The sequence below is a fragment of the Somniosus microcephalus genome, chromosome 15 (genome assembly GCF_052327205.1).
Source record: "Somniosus microcephalus isolate GS21.2 chromosome 15, FLI_Smic_1.0, whole genome shotgun sequence".
In the NCBI taxonomy this organism is placed as follows: domain Eukaryota; kingdom Metazoa; phylum Chordata; class Chondrichthyes; order Squaliformes; family Somniosidae; genus Somniosus; species Somniosus microcephalus.
This window is the reverse complement of record NC_141001.1, coordinates 48471517-48491025: the sequence shown is the minus strand read 5'-3', so window position 1 is coordinate 48491025 and position 19509 is coordinate 48471517. Positions and strand designations below refer to the sequence as shown.

Sequence of the window (19509 nt, the reverse complement as noted above, 5' to 3'; positions counted from 1 at the left end):
TGAGTTCCAGACCCCCACCACCCTCTGGGTGAAAAAAGTTCTCCTCAACTCCCCTCTAATCCTTCTAAAAATTACTTTAAATCTATGCCCCCTGGTTATTGACTTCTCTGTTAGGAGAAATAGGTCCTTCCTATCCACTCTATCTAGGCCCCTCATAATTTTATACACCTCAATCAAGTCTCCCTCCGCTTCCTCCGTTCCAAAGAAAACAACCCCAGATTATCCAATCTTTCCTCACAGCTAAAATTCTCCAGTCCTGGCAACATCCCTGTAAATCTCCTCTGTACCCTCTCTAGTGCAATCACAACTTTCCTGTAATGTGGTGACCAGAACTGTACGCAGTCCTCTAGCTGTGGCCTAACTAGTGTTTTATACAGTTCAAGCATAACCTCCCTGCTCTTATATTCTGTGCCTCGGCTAATAAAGGAAAGTATCCCGTATGCCTTATTAACCACCTTAGCTACCTGTCCTGCTACCTTCAGGGATCTGTGGATATGCACTCCAAGGTCCCTCTGTTCCTCTATGCTTCTCAGTATCCTACCATTGATTGTGTATTCCCTTGCCTTGTTAGCCCTCCCCAAATGATTTACCTCACACTTCTTCAAATTGAAATTAATTTGCCATTTTTCTGCCCACTATCAACCACACAGTCAATTTTTGTATCATCTGTAAACTTCTTAATCATGCCCCCTACATTGAAGTCTAAAGCATTGATATATACCACAAAAAGCAAGGGACTTGTTACTGAGCCCTGCAGAACCCCACTGGAAACAGCCTTCTAGTCATATAAATATCCGTCGACCATTACTCTTTTCTTCCTGCCACTGAGCCAATTTTAGATCCAACATGCCACTTTCCCTTGGATCCCATGGGCTTTTACTTCTCTGACCAGTCAGCCATGTGGGACCTTGTCAAAAGCCTTGCTAAAATCCATGTATACTACATCAAACGCGCTACCCTCATCAACCCTCTTTGTTATCTCCTCAAAAAATTCAAACAAGTTAGTCAAACACGATCTTCCCTTAACAAAGCCATGCTGACTGTCCTTGATTAATCCGTGCCTTTCTAAATGATGATTAATACTGTCCCTCAGAATTTTTTCCAATAATTTGCCCACCACCGAGGTTAGGCTGACTAGCCTGTAATTACTCGGTCTACCCCTTTCTCCCTTTTTAAACAATGGTACAAAGTTAGCAGTCCTCCAGTCCTCTGGCACCACACCTGTAGCCAGAGAGGATTGGAAAATGATGGTCAGAGCCTCCACTATTTCCTCCCTTGCTTCTCAACAGCCTGAGATACATTTCATCTGGGCCTGACGATTTATCTACTTTCAAAAATGCTAAACCCCTTAATACTATCTCTCTCACTATGTTTATCTCAACTAATATTTCACACTCCTCCTCCCTAACTACAATGTCTGCATCGTCCCTCTCTTTTGTGAAGACAGGCATAAAGTATTCATTAAGAACCATAACCGTGTTTTCCACCTCCATACACAAGCTTCCTTTTTGGGCTCTAATAGGCCCTACTCTTTCTTTAGTTATCCTCTTGCTCTTAATGTATTTATAAAACATCTTTGGGTTTTCCTTGATTTTACTTGCTAATATTTTTTCATGCCCTCTCTTTGCTTTCCTGATTTCCTTTTTAATTTCACCCCTGCACTTTCTACACTTCTCTAGGCTTTCTGCAGTATTTAGCTCTCAGTAAGCTTCCCTTTTTTGCCTAACCTGTGACGTAAGAAAACTACTAGGCACTTGGTCTGAGTATTAAACAAGGCTTTAATCAACTGTTTTTCAACATGGAGATCTAGTTGTGTCCTTCACTAGTTCCTGTTAAAGAATGTCCTGAGCAAGCTGGGCCCATGCCCGAGTATTTATACTCTCCCTGGACAACGCCACCAGCAGGCCGCCCAGTATTATTTCATAAGTCATTTCCACATGAATGACAAGATTCATGTCACCCTGTATGCCCCTTGACATACAGGGGGCTCTAGATTTGGGAGTCCCACCCTTTTTCTTTTTCACCCTTTGTACACTCTGCTTAAAGGGAACACTAACTGACTACAGAATGTGTCACCATCTTCCCCAACAGCACTTACTTGCATCATGCAGAATCATAAAACGCTTTCCTCCAAGATACCAGTATGGTATCAACAGATCTCTTGCATCAGCTGTCCGATACCACCTGGGGGATGGCCTCAATTGCTAGCCTTCATCTTCAATCTTGTTTTAGGAGAAATGTGTGCACAGTGTCCAAGAGTGGCTGGGAAGGTGGCATCCTTGACATTAAGGAACTCATTCTTAGGAGGAGAAGACCACTGAGTTACTGAGGAAGCACTCTGCACAATCAAGGTAAATTACTTCTGCCCCAATTTTCTGGCTATTTGGATGAGCTGTCCCAATTTTAGGCCCAGAAACACCAAAACAGTGTAGTTTCAGGCCTGATATTTCACAATGTGAGCAGTAATGCGCATCCTGAAACCTTGCTTTACATTAAAAGAAATTCAGTGGTTATGTAGCTGTGATGCCATGTGTTCCTGTGTGTAAGTGAGAAAACAAGTGAGTGATTAAATAAGAAGATAAAACATGAAAAGTAAGGCCCCTGAGCTCACCCTTCCCCACTCGCTCTGTCACCTCCACATCCATCTCTAGTGCCTTCTCTTCATATGAACATACAAAAAATGACGTACAGGAGAAGACTAGCTACTCCATCTAGCCTATCCCATATAGTTGTGATGACTTATGCTTCACGATTAAGACATTTCCTACCCACGCGGGTCCATGTAATCCCCTGGGACAGGCGAAAAACCAAATTAAATCTAGCATTCTTTTGAAGATATACAGTGAATCAGCACTCACCACACAGGCTGAAAATTTGTTCCGTAGGTCTACTATTCTCTGGGAAAAGAAGAACCATCTAACTTCTAATCTAGTTGTACCCTTATGTAAATGTGACCCCGGTCCTCCCCTGCCTATGTAATTGTTAGTGTGGACACAATCTAGTCTCTTCATTATTTTACAGACCTGGATCAAATCCCCCCCAAGTCTAGGTTTCTCTAAAGTATATAGATCCAGTCTTTTAAGCCTATCTGGTTAAATAAATGCCTAGAAATTCGACCTGTAAAAACCTGCTGGTGCCACTGCGGGCCGGTGTTAATGGCCGCCGAAAATGATGGCGCTGGCAGGACCGGTAAATTGGCACTGGTGGCTAATTAACATTAGGCCAAAGCTAAACTTACAATGCCAGGCCGTTCAGATGGCATTAGTCCTGGCAGGAGGCACAATGTAGCATGGCCGTGGCGTCATTGCAGCAAGAACAGCCTTCTCTTAAAGGGAGGCTGTCATTTCAGAAAGCAGATTGATTCCTTAAAGGGAAATTTTAAAAATAAAAATAAGGAGTTTTTAGCCCTTACAGCTCAACTGCCTTCTGAAAAAAAAATTACATTAAAAAGAATTCCCAAATGGGAGTCTCCAGTTCTTAAAGTTGAATTGCCTTCCACACCTCAAAAAATGCTAAAAGTGCTTCAGCACTAACACAAATGATGCAGCAAGCCAGGGAAGGGGCATTCAGGGTCTCACACGCAGCACTCCAGCTTTGTGCAGGGGATCAACACTGCAGAGAGGTCCTCTGCCCACAGGGGCCAGGAGGCCCTCCAGAAAGAACGATGTGGGACCACATCACTGAGGCCATCACTGCCAGCAGTGTCACCCCCACAACCAGGCCAAAGAAGCTTCATGACCTCAGACCAGTGGTCAAGGTCAGTGAATGCATCTTCAAGAGCCTTCTCCTACCAACTGCACCACTTGACTCCCCCACCCCAATCATGCAGCTACCAACAATCTGTACCAAACACAAGGCACACCTTCCATTCCTAGCTTCACCTCACCCCCTTGGACGAGACAGTGCTGGAAATTCTTGGCAGGGGCATGGCTGAGCCCTTGGCCAGCGGCAGGGCTGAAAGGAAGCAAGATGCTGGTATCCTCATACGTTATCCTCCTTCTCGCATGCACCTCTTTCTTTCCCGACCTCCCCTCACCACAACTTCACCCTTGTGCCTTCCTCATTTCACACAGCCAAGAAATGCCCAGCCTGTGGTTGACCAGGAAGAGGGAGAGGAGAGTGAAGAAGAAGAAGAAACACTGTCACTCAATTTGACACTCCCAGCCACCAGCTCCTCAAGGTCGACCAGCAAGGCCATTTGCAGTGTCCCCCACTGAAAGTCAGCAGCTTTCCACCAGCCACAGACCCAGTTCTGACGAAAGGTCATCGACCTGAAACGTTAACTCTGTTTCTCTCTTCACAGATGCTGCCTGACCTGCTGAGTATCTCCAGCATTTTCTGTTTTTATTTCAGATTTCCAGCATCTGCAGTATTTTCTTTTTGTTTACCATTTCTACTGTGTTTATCCCCTATCCTCTTCTCCATTGATCTGTTAGCTGCTATAATAGCAGCTTTTGTTTCCTTTAATTGCGCACGGTACTTGTCTTTTGTTTTCCTGTGAATTATATTCTTTTAAATCTATGAAAATATTTTGTTTACATCTAATTTGCCTTTGTACATGATCAGGCAGCCACCTTGGTTTATTCTTGACATGCTTTTTTTAAGACTTTAGAGATATACATGGTTTCGTTGTGCTGTAATATATTCTTAAAGATATGTCCTTTATCTCAGAATTCCCACCTAGTAGAGTTGACTAATTGATTCAAGTCCCCATCTATTTTAAAATCTGGAATTAACAGTAGATTCTCATCACCTTTTGCTCTATTAGCAGATTGAAACCTAATAATATTATGGTCACTGTTGCCCACGTGTTCCCCTACATGGAGGTCTGATATTGCATTAGGTTCGCTACTGAACACTAGATCTAGTATATGACAACCCTGGTTTTCTCATTAACATGTTGAGTTAAGAAACAGACATGATTAACTTCTACAAATCTTTCAGCTGCACTGCCCACAACATCAAATGGTCTGCCATTGTGCCAATGAATGCCTGGAAAATTAAAGTCCTCCATCAAACAAATATCACCCAATTCAGAGGCCTTAACAATTTGTGTCCAGAGTGACTCATCGTGATCAGCTGCCTGGCTTGGAGGTCTATAACAAAGCAGTCAAGATTCACAGCTTGGGGACAGTATCAGAATTGGCTATGATATCCTTCAGAGTCTAATAGCTTCCCAACAATCACTGTCTATTCTTACAAATGAAAATTAGCCCTATCTACAAGGCACTGGAACCTGCTGGCACCTGTGCACCCTTACCCTCACAAGCAGCTACAGGATGGGAAGCAGAAAAGGGGAGGAAAAGGGAAAATAAGATCAGAAGTGTGCGAATGTAATTTGGCTGTATTATTTCACAGTATAGGAGTATTGCAGAAATACTGAGTTACTCACTAGTACAAAATATCTATCTATGGTACTAATTGAGATAGCCTACATGACTTCAATACAATCTATGGGTCAGTGGCTATTTATTTCTGAGTATCAAAGCTGTATTGCATTGCAGAGCTTTATTGTTAACTAGGATATTGTTTTTTCAATCAAGTAACTGGTTTCCTGGGAAAAGTGTTACCTATGTCAACACCACAAGCCTCAGGCCTGAACATACAACAGGTAAGGTCAGAAGAATTCCGTTTTGTTTATTAGAAAGTTATTGTTAAATTACCTAATTTTTGAATGGCAGTGACAGATGCGTTTTTGTACTCAACAGGGTGGGAATGACCTATTTTTAAGAATAGAACATTTTTCTTGTATAACATGGGTCCTATGCCTTTACATTGTCCTAACGTTATCTTCAATTACAGAAGAGCGCCATCTGTTGCTCTGCTGTGACATTTCCCTTTCTTACACCAGCTATGTTTGTGGTCTCAGTTAGGGGTGGTTATACAGTATGTGGTGGAGTTTCTGTTTGATGGAATTTTCACAGCTGCCAACGGCAAAGTCATTAGGATATTGAATTACATCACCAAAACAGTACAGTATAATTCAGAGGAGATGGTGATAAAAATTTATAGTGCTCGAGTTAGACTTCACTTTGAATACTGAATCCAGTTTTGGTCACCAAGAAACGAGACATACAAGCACTGAAGGCAGCACAGAGATGAGACACAAGGATGATACCTAGGGGTCGATTTTAATTCAGGTGCGGGCAATTGTCAGGTTTCCCGAATTTCGTGATTCCCACACGAATCTAAATGGATGTGTGAGATTGATGCAATTTTAACTCAATTGGCCAATTGATTTCCAACGTGTGGGAAGCCTTTGCAAATGGGTTTTTCATGACTGCAAGTCCCCTCCGATGACGTCATCATTGCTGCTGCATTTAAGGTCCACAGCAAGCCTTGCTTCCTCTGAAGGCTTCCAAGCTTACCCCTTATGATGGCACAGGAGCCTGCAGGAACAATGGCCAGCGGGAGAGCAAGAGCTGCGCTTAAATTTGATGAGGCATCACTGCAGGCATTGTTGGATGGGGCTAGGGCCCACAGGGAGGTCCTGTTCCCTTCTTCAGGGGGGAAGAGGCCTCCCAGTCAGACCAAGGCTGTGTGGCTACAGGTGGCTGGGGAAGTCAACTCCTTGGGGCTCACATGGCGCACCTGGATGCAGTGCAGGAAAAGGTTCCATGACCTTCATCGCACTGGAAAAGTAAGTATGAAGTTTCCATCACCCTCAACCTGATCCCCATTGCCTTTCCTCACCAGCACTCAGCTTTAGCAATCTCTTCCTCCACATCCCACTTGACACTCACATCCATGCACCCTTAGCCATTCCCTCTCTCTCTATGCTTACATTCACCTAACTATTCTACCATGCAGCCCTCACACTCCCTCTCACTCTGATGCTTTGAACACAACTGACAACGCACAGGGAGGGCCCTTGGTCTTGCAACCTCACTCCATCTTTGTCTCCTTCTAAGTATCTATGCTATACAATCTCTACACTCACTCCTTCATTCTCACTCAACCTCCACTTGTCTCCCTCATTGCAGGAGAAGTGAGCTCACAACAGGAGAGAGCGAGCCAGGACAGGAGGAGGGCCACCCTCATTAGCCCAGCTCACCCCCTGTGAGGAAGCCGTCCTGGAGATTGTCGGGGCTGACAGATGCGGAAGTTGGGGAAGGACAGACAGGTGCATCCCCGCAAGCTGGTGTCAGAATAGTTTTCCATCTCTCTCATTGACATTGCATAAGTCGCTGATAATGATTCTGAAGCTACATCATATGGACTTATGATCATCTGCAAAATGCAATGTGCATGTAACCTTGGCATCACATCTCTAACTTTTTCCTTGACTCCCCCACAGGACCATCGAGAGCCCCCGTCCCCACAGTGCAGGAGGAAGAGCCTGAGATTCCAGACTCCTCAGAGGAATCTACAACCTCTGAGGGCGCAGCATCAGCAGAAAGAAGTGCACCCAGCACCAGCGCAGACACTCACACCTTGGGGGGACCTTCGGGACATAGAGTAGTGTTGCCACCTGGTGTATCACAGCTCACAAGTGAGCATCAGCAGATTGTGGAGACAGGGACAGCAGTGGAGAGTGCTAGTCAGAGGGCGCAGGACTCTGCCAGCTCGGCTCAGCTGCATGTCGACTCTCTGCCTCTGGGTCCATCCATAAGATCAGAGGTGATGGAACTCCATGCACAGATGCAGGAGTCTCTGGCAGGTTTTGTCTCTAGGGTCGCTGCGAGTGTGGAGCGAATGGAGGAGTCCATAGCGAACATGAGCAGAGCCTTTGTGGAGTCAGTGGCGCATGAACGCATCAACACGGAAAGGATGGCTACCTACGTGGAAATGATTGCTGCCTCCATGGTAAGGCTGGCTACGGTAGAGGAGAGGAGGGCTATGGCCATGGAGGAGGTTAGTCGCCAGGGTATGGAAAACATGGTGAGTGTTCAGAATAGAATGACATCTCTTGAGGAGTGATGGACATCTATTGAACAGAGAAACCAGACCTTCATGGAAGTCCTTCTGAGTAGGACTGCCATTGCAGATACGGGTCCCCATGGCCCCCCTGATGTGCAGCAAGGTGCTCTCAAGCCACTTGCAGGCGCGGAGGGGGAGCTGACCCATGAGCGGGAGGTTGCTGGCAGACCTCAAGGAAGTGGGGGTTCCTCTCCAAGCGCTCACACTTCCATGCCACTGCAGAGCCCTCGGTCAGAGCCCCGCCGGAGTCCACACCCAAGTGAGATAGACGTCTCAACCCCTGCACAGCCGCAGGAGCAGCAGACTGCTGACGAGCCCTCACAGGCTCGCCACCCCAGAGGACGCCCGCCAAAGGTGTCGAGACAGGAGCAGCAGGAAAGTGAGCAAGGGGCCTCCACATCTGCTGAAGCCACAGGGGAACGTAGGAGCACGCGTAAGAGGAAAATAAAGCATAAGTAGTCACAAGGGTAGTCACTTGGGTGAAATTTTGTGTATATTGTAAAAATGCCATCAGTTGGTTCTTGTGCATAAAAGTTCTGATGGCAACTGTTGCAGTTCTGGTGTGTGTCATTTCGCAAATGGGGCTTTCACATTGAGGGCTTAGGATTACTTGCAGTTGTCAGGATGCTGGTCAAATAGCTAGGAATCCGCAGGGTTTGGCCATTGTCGATGCTCAGTTAAGAAGCTGCGAGGCAAAAGAGTTTGATTTACTAGGCTAAGCAAATCTGGCCAGGATGAGTGCATTCCTTGCATCCCGGGCAGCAATGTTCTCGCGTAATGCTGCCGCTGGTTGACAGGCCTCTGCAGGATGCTCCTTTTCGCCCTCCTCCTCCTCATCATCATCATCATCATCATCTGAGGAGGGTATGTGAGGAGCCACTTGGTCCTCAGGAATCTGCAAGCCTCAACGCTGTGCCATGTGGAGTGCACAGCAAACCACGACGATTCTGGAGACCCTGGCTGCTGAGTACTGTAGGGCTCCGCCTGATCTATCCAGGCATCTGAAGCGCATCTTCAGCAAGCCGATGGTTTGCTCGATTATGGATCTGGTGGAAATGTGGCTGGAGTTGTAGCGCTCCTCAGCTTCGTTGGCTGGTCTCCTCAACAGCGTCATTAGCCAAGTCCTCAGGGGATAGCCCTTGTCTCCAAGTAGCCATCCGTGAAGTTAGTCTGGTGGCCTGAATAGCGGAGGCACACTAGACTGGCGCAGTATGAAGGGGTCATGGCAACTGCCAGGGTACTTGGCACAAACATGCAAAATCTCCTTCTTGTGGTCACACACCAGCTGAACGTTAAGGGAGTGGAAGCCCTTGCGGTTGACAAAAATACCTGGATTGCGATGGGGTGCCCTAAGGGCCACATGTGTGCAGTCAATGACGCCCTGCATCCTTGGAAAGTCTGCCAGATGAGCTAATCCAACCGCTCGCGCCTTCACATTTGCGTGATCCCTGGTGAAATGGATGTAATTGTGCACGAGGGCAAAGAGGGCATCGGTTACCTGCATGATGCAAGTGTGTGCGGCCGACTGGGAGATGCCGCTGATGTCTGCTGATGATCCCTGAAATGAGCCTGAGGCAAAAAAGTTGAGTGCGGTGGTGACTTTGATGGCCACTGGTAAGGAGTGTCCACCTGGTCCTCTGGGCAGCAGGTCTTGCTGTATCATTGCGCAGATGTCAGTCACTACCTGTCGCGAAAGTCGGAGCCGCCTTTGGCACTGCTGCTCAGTCATGTTGAGGTAGCTGACCCTGTGTCTGTAGACCCTGTTTGGGGGGGTATCTCCTGCGTCGACGGGCTTCCATGCGCTGGCCCCTTCTGACCTGTGCTGCCTCAGGTGGGTGAGCAGCAGGCTGGCGCTTCTGCTGCTGCTGCTGTTGCTGATGCTGCTGTTGCTCCTGCTGCTGCTGCTGTTGCTGATGCTGCTGTTGTTCCTGGTTCTGCTGCTGCCGCGCCTGGTGCTCGAGCTCATCTAATGCCAAGAAGGGAAGGAGAAAAATGGCTCCCATGCTTCTGGCATATGCCTCCGCTGAGGAAGCGCTGAGTGAGGGTGGCGAGAGGGGTTTCCCAGGAGTTCACACTGGAGATGTGTGTGAGGCACCAACCTTCCACAGGTGTGGTTAAGCCTGGTAAAAGTTGCCTCAGGCCTGAAACAACAAAGTCCTGCCACCTGCAAATGATGGCTGATCAAATCTCCTCTTTAATGGTTGACCTGCAGCTGATAGTCAGCAAGCCAATAGTGCTCACACCAGGTTTCACAGGCGTGATCCCCACCAGGCGTGTTTTACGTGGGAAAAGGGTTAAAAATGCAAGGGCCTGTTAAAATGGCATTATAAAGGCCAATTATTGCTGATTAAGGGCCTTAAAGACCAATCCCGCCTGTTGGAGGCGGGACTGATTTGGGTCCATCAGACATGCCTGGGTTAAAATGGCTCGGGGTCGGGAACCAGGCGGGGGGTCCCGCCCGCCAGTTTTAGCAATTTTAATCCCCCGCACGCCTCAAAGCTCGCCTCACGGCTCAGTTAAAATCAACCCCCTAGTGTCAGAAGTCTGAGTTATGAGGAAATACTGGAGAAATGTAGGAGGGAAAATTGGACATTGACAGAAACCTGCCGGTGTCGCCATGGCCTCGGGTTTACAACCGCTGAAAATGGCCACAGCGCTACCAGGCAAAAATTGACGCTGGGGCCTGGAGATTTGTAGCGCAGTGCTAACTTACTGTGTAACGCGCTCCTGGTTGCGCTAGTGAAGGCATCCAGCCCAAAGTTCCCGTCCAGGAGCGGCGTTGCAGCTTCTTACAGCCTCTGGGAGTGAGGCTGTGGTGTTCGCAATGAATTGTGGGAAATTAACAAGACTATGATTTAAAGGCAATGTGTTCAAAACTAATAAAAATTAAAATCAAGTGAAAAAATGCATTTTTCAGCCCTTACTGCCTTTCACCAGCAGGCGGAAGAGCGGCCGCCGCCGCTTTCTTCACTTAACACTATGCTAATGGGTAGTGCTATGGTAGGGAATTTCTTCCCCGTAGGCTTTTCAGGCGAGAAAGGAGGCATTTGAGAATTGGTCCTATATATACAGTATATTTATGTATATATGTTTGTTTAGGGTATAGAAAAGGTTAACTGGAAAATCCTGGAAAAAAATTCTCCCCTGAGTCATTTACAGCTTCACTTTCAAACTTCACCAGGATACCTCTCCAACTGCTGATTTGCTGAACACAATTTCGCCTCCATTTTAGACACCCTTGGCCCCAGTTAAACCGTCACTGTCTACTAAGTAAAAGCAGCACCCAGTATTACACCAAGGTTTGATGCCCATTCCATGTTGAGTTAGTTAATCTCAACTGGACAACAGTTGGGGCACAACATTGGCCTTAGTGCTCCTGAGCTACAAATGGCAAAATCAACTGAGGTTTCCACTCTCGATTACAATACAGTGATCTCTGTTAGAATATACACATGTGAACATAGGACGAAAGGAATATCAGGTTTGGTTATAATGCTTTCCATTGCAGAATATAGAATATAGAAGAAACTCATTGTCTTGGCACACGTATGAAGGACACCACCTTAGGGGCAAAATATTGAGGGGCTGCTGTTGCTTGTGAAACCATAACACATCCTATGGCAATTTGCTGGCTACACTGCTGGCGGGGAGCCTCAGACACCAGAAATGCATATTGGAAATTCAGGTGCATTTCCCCATCATAATACTTGCAAAATCATGCGCAGTATGCACCCAAATTTTCAATATACATTTCAGGTGGGCGAGGCTCCTTGTCGGCAGTGAAAGGTTGGAAAATGGTCCCTCATAAGTCCATTTCTTCAAGAATGGAAGGGAAAAAGATAGGCCACAGAAGATAAAATATTTATGACAAACCTCACAATACATGGTTTGATGATATTTTGTCAAATTGCTTGAATGCTTCATGGCCCCATTAAGATGTTGTTTTTGTCAGGTTGTTATCCAGAAAACTAGTGCATTCATTTGTCCTTATTATATTCACTGGCACTGCAAAAAACCCTGTACTGAAGCCAGGAAACACTGTGCCATAAGCAATTGAACCAAGCAGGTGGAGCAGAGACAGACATGCAATTAGGCTAGCAGCACAGCCTTGTCTTTTCTTTTCTATTTTTTTCTTTCACTTTTCTCCTCGCCTCTCATGAGGGTTCTGTGTATGCACCTAGACAGTAAGCATAGTAGGATATTCAATTGTGGAGAGGCATCACAGCAAAGCCCAATCAACTCCACTGGATTATGGCTGGGGCTGGGAACCCTGATTGATATTTTCCCCTCTGTAACCCAGAGACTCTGAGGTACCCTTGAGGTGCCATTGTGTCTGAGATCAGTTCACGGAGGTAAATTGGCTGGCACATGGAAGGGAGGATCATATGCCCGTAACACAGTTAACTTGTTTTCCCATCCATGGACAGAAAATCAGGCTGCCTTTGTTACAGGCTTCTGATCCTGCCACCCATTTTCATCTCTGTACTCCGCCTAGGTGATATTTACACCCAGGTGCAAAAGAGGAAAATCTGCTCGATAATGTTTTATTTTACTAACGAGATTCCGTCTTCTTCAGGGTTTTTTTACCATTTACCTCCTCTGGGTATCTCCACATAATGTACTGTGCTTAGTCGAGAGAGTGGATGGGCAGCCCGCTCCAAGTCCTCATCCAGTGCTGCTATCAACTGGCAGCTGCTCCCTCCTCCTGTGCCACACTTGCACAGTTTAGAAATGGGAACTCTACATGTGGATTGTGGACACAAATGCCATTTGTCCAAGTGTCTCCTTGCTATGGCCACATGTTTAATAATGTTACATGTCCTCTGTGAATTACCTTTCTGGTACTATTACAAAACGCAGCAGATTCTTGACGATATCGTATTTTCACTATCAAAATTTGCTTCAAAGCTGTACAATAAAAATATCTGCAAACTTTGTGAAACATCTGAGGGCATCGCCGGACAAATCAGGTCAATCTTGGAGAACGGGCTGCACTAAATGTTGGATACGCTGTCCTTTCACCCCTGATGCACCTAGACAGTGAGCATAGTGGGATATCACAGCAAACTAGATTTAATAATGAGTAATGAGCCCGACTTAGTTAATAATCTAACAGTAAGGGAACATATATCAAACGGTAATCATAATATGATCAAATTCAATGTTAGGTTTGAAAAGGAGAAACATAAAACAGTTTCTAAGATTCTAGATTTTGATACGCCCAACTTTTAACAGAATGAGACAGAGACTGACGACAGCAAACTGGTCAAAACTGCTATTGGGTAAAATTACAGATGAACAGTGGGAGGTGCTCAAAAATAATTTAGCTTAATAAATGACTAGTATTAAGTTAAACATGACCCCTAAGGGGTAAGAGCTTTACTTACCAAATATAACAGCCATGGTTGACAAAAGAGGTGAGAGATTACATAAAACTAAAGGAAAGAGCATACAAAAATGCAAAGAATAGTGTAGATCCAGGGAACTGGGAGAGATATAAAGAACAGCAAAGGAAGACAAAAAAGATAGTAAGAGCTGCAAAAAAGGAATATGAAAAAAAACTTACGAGGGATATCAAGGTTAACACAAAAAGGTTTACTAATATATTAGAAGAAAATAAATGTTCCCTTACTGTTAATAATCTAACAGTAAGGGAACACCTATCAAACAGTAATCATAATATGATTGAATTCAATGTTAGGTTTGAAAAAGAGAAATATAATAGTTACTAAGATTCTAGATTTTGATACGGCCAACTTTAACAGAATGAGACAGAGACGGATGACAGCAAAATGATCAAAACTGTTATTGTGTAAAACTACAATAAGGCTAATATGGGCCCTTTAAAATCAGATGCGGCCTTTATTGCAAGGGGGATGTAATATAAAAGTAGGGAAGTCTTGCTACAACTGTACAGGGCGTTGGTGAGACCACACCTACAGTACTGTGTACAGCTTTGGTCTCCTTATTTAAGAAGGAGACTTGCATTGGAGGCAGTTCAGAGAAGGTTCACTAGGTTGATTCCTTAGATGAAGGGATTGTCTTATGAGGAAAGGTTGAGCAGGTTGGGCCTATACTCATTGGAGTTTAGAAGAATGAGAGGTGATCTCATTGGAACATAAAAGATTCTGAGGGGGCTCGACAGGGTAGATACTGAAAGGATGTTTCCCCTCATGGGGGAATCTAGAACTAGGGGACATAGTTTCAGAATAAGGGGGTCACCATTTAAGATGGGGATGAGGAAGAATTTCTTCTCTGAGGGTCGTGAATCTTTGGGATTCTCTACCCCAAAGAGCTATGGAGGCTGAGTCATTGAATATATTCAAGGCTGAGACAGACAGATTTTTGAACGACAAGGGTTATGGGGAACAGGTAGAAAACATAAGAACATAAGAAATAGGAGCAGGAGTAGGCCATTTGGCCCCTCGAGCCTGCTCCGCCATTCAATAAGATCATGGCTGATCTGATCTTGGCCTCAACTCCACTTTCCCGCCCGCTCCCCATAACCCTCGACTCCCCTGTAGCTCAAATATCTGTCTATCTCCACCTTGAATATATTCGATGATCCAGCCTCCACAGCTCTCTGGGGAAGAGAATTCCAAAGATTCACAACGCTCTCAGAGAAGAAATTCCTCCTCATCTCTGTTTTAAATGGGTGACCCCTTATTCTGAAACTATGCCCCCTAGTTGAGCAGGCGCAAAAGTGGAGTTGAGGCCAAGATCAGATCAGTCATGATCTTATTGAATGGCGGAGCAGGTCGAGGGGCCAAATGGCCTACTCCTGCTCCTATTTCTTATGTTCTTATGGGTACTTTTGCAAATGAAAATAAGGAAATGGCAAACTTGTTGAATAATTACTTTGTGTCAGTCTTCACAGCAGAGGAAGATGATATTCCAGGGAAACTGATAATGAATCAAGGACTGGAACTCACTAAAGTTAACGTAACAGTATTAAAAAATATAATGGCTCTAAAGACTGACAAATCCCCAGGACCTGATGGTTTTCACCCCAGGGTTTTAAAGGAAGTAGGTGAGGAAATTGCAGATACTTTAGCCATTATCTTCCAAAGTGCTCTCAATTCAGGAATTGTTCCTTTAAATTGGTAAATTACAAATGTAAGTGTATTATTTAAGAAAGGTGAGAGAAAGAAACCAGGAAATTATAGACCTATTACAGGAAACTCTCGTTTAAACGGCACCTAAATATCCAGAATTCTCTATTAACCGGCAAAATCTCACTCCGAAAACAACACCTCAACAACTGGCAATGTTGCCGAGTCCGAGTCAGAGTCTCCCGCAGTGGCCGAGTTAGTCAGTGGGGGTAGTTCTCCAAACTGCCACTACTCGGCTTCTTGGCGCTGTCGGAGGTCGGAACACCTCAATACCCCTGTAACAGGAGTCTGACTCTCCCGCGCTGCCGGTAGTCTCTTCTGATCCGCCATTTTACAGGGTTACTGAGTGTCTCCCACACTGCTGGTAGTCATTGCATTGCATTACCCTCAACTGGCAGTACTGTACTTAATCAAGCATCTTCCACCATCCATTTAACACAACATTCTGTAGGTGAGTACCCAATTACTGTATACTGCACATTTCTTGATTTTTTTTATTTTTCTTTGTTAAAAATAGCCTCGGTAGATAACCCTCTCCGTCATCCGGAATTTTTGATCAACCAGCAACACGCCGGTCTCGTCGGTGCCGGATACCAAAGAGTTTCCTGTAGTACAACATCTGTTGTGGGGAACTCATTGGAATCTATAATTAAAGACAAATTGACTGAGCATTTACAGAGAAAGTTGAGCTGATTAGAGAGGGCCAACATGGATTTGTAAAGGGGCGGTCATGTCGAATGAACCTAATTGAATTTTTAAAGGCAGTAACTAAAGTAGTAGACTGGGGAAAGTCAATGAATGTGGTTTATATGGAATTTCAGAAGGCATTCGATAAGGTTTCACATAAGAGACAGTTAGCAAAAATGAAACCTCATGGAATTGAAGGCAAATTATTCACCTGGTTAGAAGATTTTTTAGGTGGGTAGAACACAGAGAGTAGGGATAATGGGTGTTGTATCCGTGTGTTAATGGAGACACGGAATGCAGGAGTTGGTTTAACAGGTGTTTACTGAACAAAGTCTGGAGGTGAACTAAAAGATACAAGACACTATACAGGCTTATATAGCCTGAGTGGCCACTACCGGCATTACAGTACACAGGGGCTCTTAAAGGCACATACACCACAATTCCTCCCCTTTTAGACAACCAGTACATAACATTTTAAGTAATCATTAATAAACATGTTTACAAGAACAATAATCTACACATTTGTTGCAGTTAATCAATTATAAGTCAGTCTCTCTGGAGGCTTCCTGACTCGGTCCGGATAACGCCTCGGTGGTGTAGTAGTTTTCGGTGGTGTAGTAGGTTCTTTTGGCAAGGTCGATTCGGCTTGAATACCAGTGTCGGGTTCATCTGGTTCCAGTATCACTGGATCGGAGGTAGATACTATGGGTATCTCTGCTTCATCATTAGGCGTATAGAGTTGTGGTGTAGGTTGTCCCTTTTCGGATGACTCTATGATCTGGTCAGCATGGTGCCTTATTATGCTTTCTCCAATGTCCACGGTATACATCAGCGGTCCTAGTCGTGTGCAAATAGTTCCAGGCTGCCATTTCTCGGTACGGTAGTCCCGGGCCAAAACTTGTTGACCTATCTGGAAGGTTCTAGTTGGCCTTTCATTCATGCCTTGAAATTGCCGGTTCTCTACGTCCCTTCTGATGTTTGGCTTGATCAAATCCAGCCGGCATCTTAGTCTTCTATTGAAAAACATCATGGCGGGAGTTTGGTTTGTAACCACATGTGTTGCATTCCTGTATGCAAACAAGAAGTTATCTACCTTATGCTGTAGATTTATGTCTTCATTACCCATGGCCTTTATGGCCTTCTTGAAGGTCTGGACAAACCTTTCAGCCAATCCATTGGTGGCGGGATGGTATGGGGCGGACGTGTAGTGCTTAACCCCATTGTTTTTTAAGAACTTCCTGAATTCTTCGGACACAAATTGCGGTCCATTATCAGAACAGATCTGTTCAGGCAGCCCATTCCTGGCAAATATGGTCCTTAATACTGTGATGGTTTTTTCCGTGGTGGTGGAGGACATCTTTATTACCTCCGGCCACTTGGAGTGTGCATCAACTGCGATTAAGAACATTGAGTCCATAAATGGACCAGCAAAGTCGATGTGTACCCTTTGCCATGGAGATGAGGCCACTCCCATGGATGTAGAGGGGCTTGTGGTGGGGCGTTTTGGACCTTCTGGCATCCTAGACAGCCCTTGGTCATTTCTTCGATGTCTCCATCGATACCTGGCCACCACACAAACGCTCTGGCTAGGTTCTTCATTTTCACTCCACCCAGATGCCCCTCGTGAAGCTCCTTTAGCACTTTATCCTGGAGTTTGGGTGGAATCACCACTCTGGATCCACACATCAAGGTTCCTCGGCACACTGACAGCTGTTCTCTTCTTTGCGAGAATGCTGGCAACAGTGGTTCGCCATGTGCTGGCCATCCCTTCACCGTTAAATCGTAGACTCGTGAGAGAGTCGGGTCATTTCTCGTTTCCTTTTCAATGGTAGAATTTGTTACTGGTAGATATTCCACTATGGTTGAGTGGAACATCTCCACTGGGTCCACTGTAGGTGCCTCTTCTACCGTTGGCAACGGTAGGCGCGATAAACCGTCAGCATTTCCATGCTGTTTTGATCCTTTGTATTCTATGTCATATTGGTGTGCCACTAGGAAAAGGGACCACCTCTGTAGCCTTTGCGCTGTCATAATGGGAACGCCCTTTTTAGGGTTGAATATGGAGACGAGGGGTTGATGGTCAGTCAACAAGGTAAATTTTTGTCCGTGTAGGTAATGGTTGAATTTCTTCACTCCCCATACCAGGCTGAGTGCTTCCCTGTCGATCTGGGCATAGTTATGCTCAGCTGAGTTCAATGAGCGTGACGCAAAAGCTATCGGCCGCTCCGAGCCATCAGGGAATCTATGCGATAATACCACTCCTATGCCGTAAGGGGATGCATCGCACGCCAGTCTGATTGGTAGTGATGGGTTGTAATGAGCCAAAACTTCCTTGGACGTGATCAAGCCTTTGCATTTATGGAAGGCACGTTTACAGTCTTCGCTCCATTTCCAAATTACTCCCGTTTGTAGCAGTTCGTTAAGAGGGTGCAGAACAGTTGATAAGTTCGGTAAAAATTTATGATAGTAATTTATCAATCCCAGGAACTACCTTAATTGTGAGACATTTTCAGGTGCTGGGGCTTTTATGACCGCTTCAATTTTTTCAGGTGACTTATGCAACCCTTCCTCGTTAATTATATGGCCACAATATGATATTTGTTTCTGGAAAAATTCGCACTTGGGGCGATTTGCTCGTAGGCCCCGTTCTCTCAGCCTAGTGAGCACCTGCTCCAAATTGGCAAGGTGCTCGTTGTCGTTTTCTCCTGTTACAAGGATGTCGTCTAGGTAGCATTGAGTCCTCGGAATCCCTTGCAGGACTTGCTCCATAGCTCTTTGCCAGATAGCTGGAGCTGATGCTACTCCGAAAACCAGTCGATTGTACTGGTACAGGCCTTTGTGTGTGTTTATCGTGAGATACTTTTTAGAGGCCTCCTCAACCTCCATCTGTAGATATGCCTGTGCCAAGTCAATTTTGGTGAAACGTTTCCCTCCAGATAGTGAGGCGAAAATATCTTCTATCCTCGGGAGCAGTGAGTCGGAGCCCAGTATAAAAACCGGAGAGCAGCGAGGCCCGAGACCAGCCGGGACCAGCGGGAGCAGTGAGTCGGAGCCCGGTATAAAAACCGGAGAGCAGCGAGGTCCGAGACCAGTCGGGACCAGCGGGAGCAGTGAGTCGGAGCCCGGTATAAAAACCGGAGAGCAGCGAGGCCCGAGACCAGTCGGGACCAGCGGGAGCAGTGAGTCGGAGCCCGGTATAAAAACCGGAGAGCAGCGAGGCCCGAGACCAGTCGGGACCAGCGGGAGCAGTGAGTCGGAGCCCGGTATAAAAACCGGAGAGCAGCGAGGCACACCAACTCAGCAGCGGGGAGAGAGGTAAAAAGTAATCAGAGTGTGACGTCACCAGGGAGCAGGTAAGTGATTGGTTGGTGAGTATTTCTCTCTTTTCAATACAAGCTTGACTTCTGTGGTGTTAAATTTCTAGGGTCTCTGGTGTAGTGGGGACAGTTGGTAAATAAAGCGCCCTAGAGTATACCTGTAACTGGGGTATTGAATAAATTTTTAAATTAATTAAAGGAGTAAGTCATGGCAGGAGAGTTCAGACCCGTGTTCTGCTCCTCTTGCTCCATGTGGGAAGTCAGGGACGCTGCCAGTGTCCCTGACAACCATGTGTGCGGGAAATGCATCCAGCTGCAACTACTTGTAGACCGCATTACGGCGCTCGAGCTGCGGGTGGATGAATTTTGGAGCATGTGCGATGCTGAGAGGCTCGTGGATAGCACGTTTAGCGAGTTGTTCACGCCTCAGGGTAGGGCTGCACAGGGGGTGACCATCAGGCAGAGCAACAAAG

The 19509-nt window shown here is 45.8% G+C and overlaps 1 protein-coding gene across 1 annotated transcript in view; it reads left to right on the top strand.

The window, feature by feature from the left end:
• LOC147106717 (uncharacterized) overlaps positions 1-19509 on the top strand; it is a 199665-nt gene that overhangs the window by 117047 nt on the left and 63109 nt on the right. The window contains exon 7 of the mRNA XM_086007774.1: positions 5544-5611. Within this exon, the coding sequence (XP_085863900.1) occupies positions 5544-5611 (68 nt within the window). The remainder of the gene's footprint in view (positions 1-5543; positions 5612-19509) is intronic.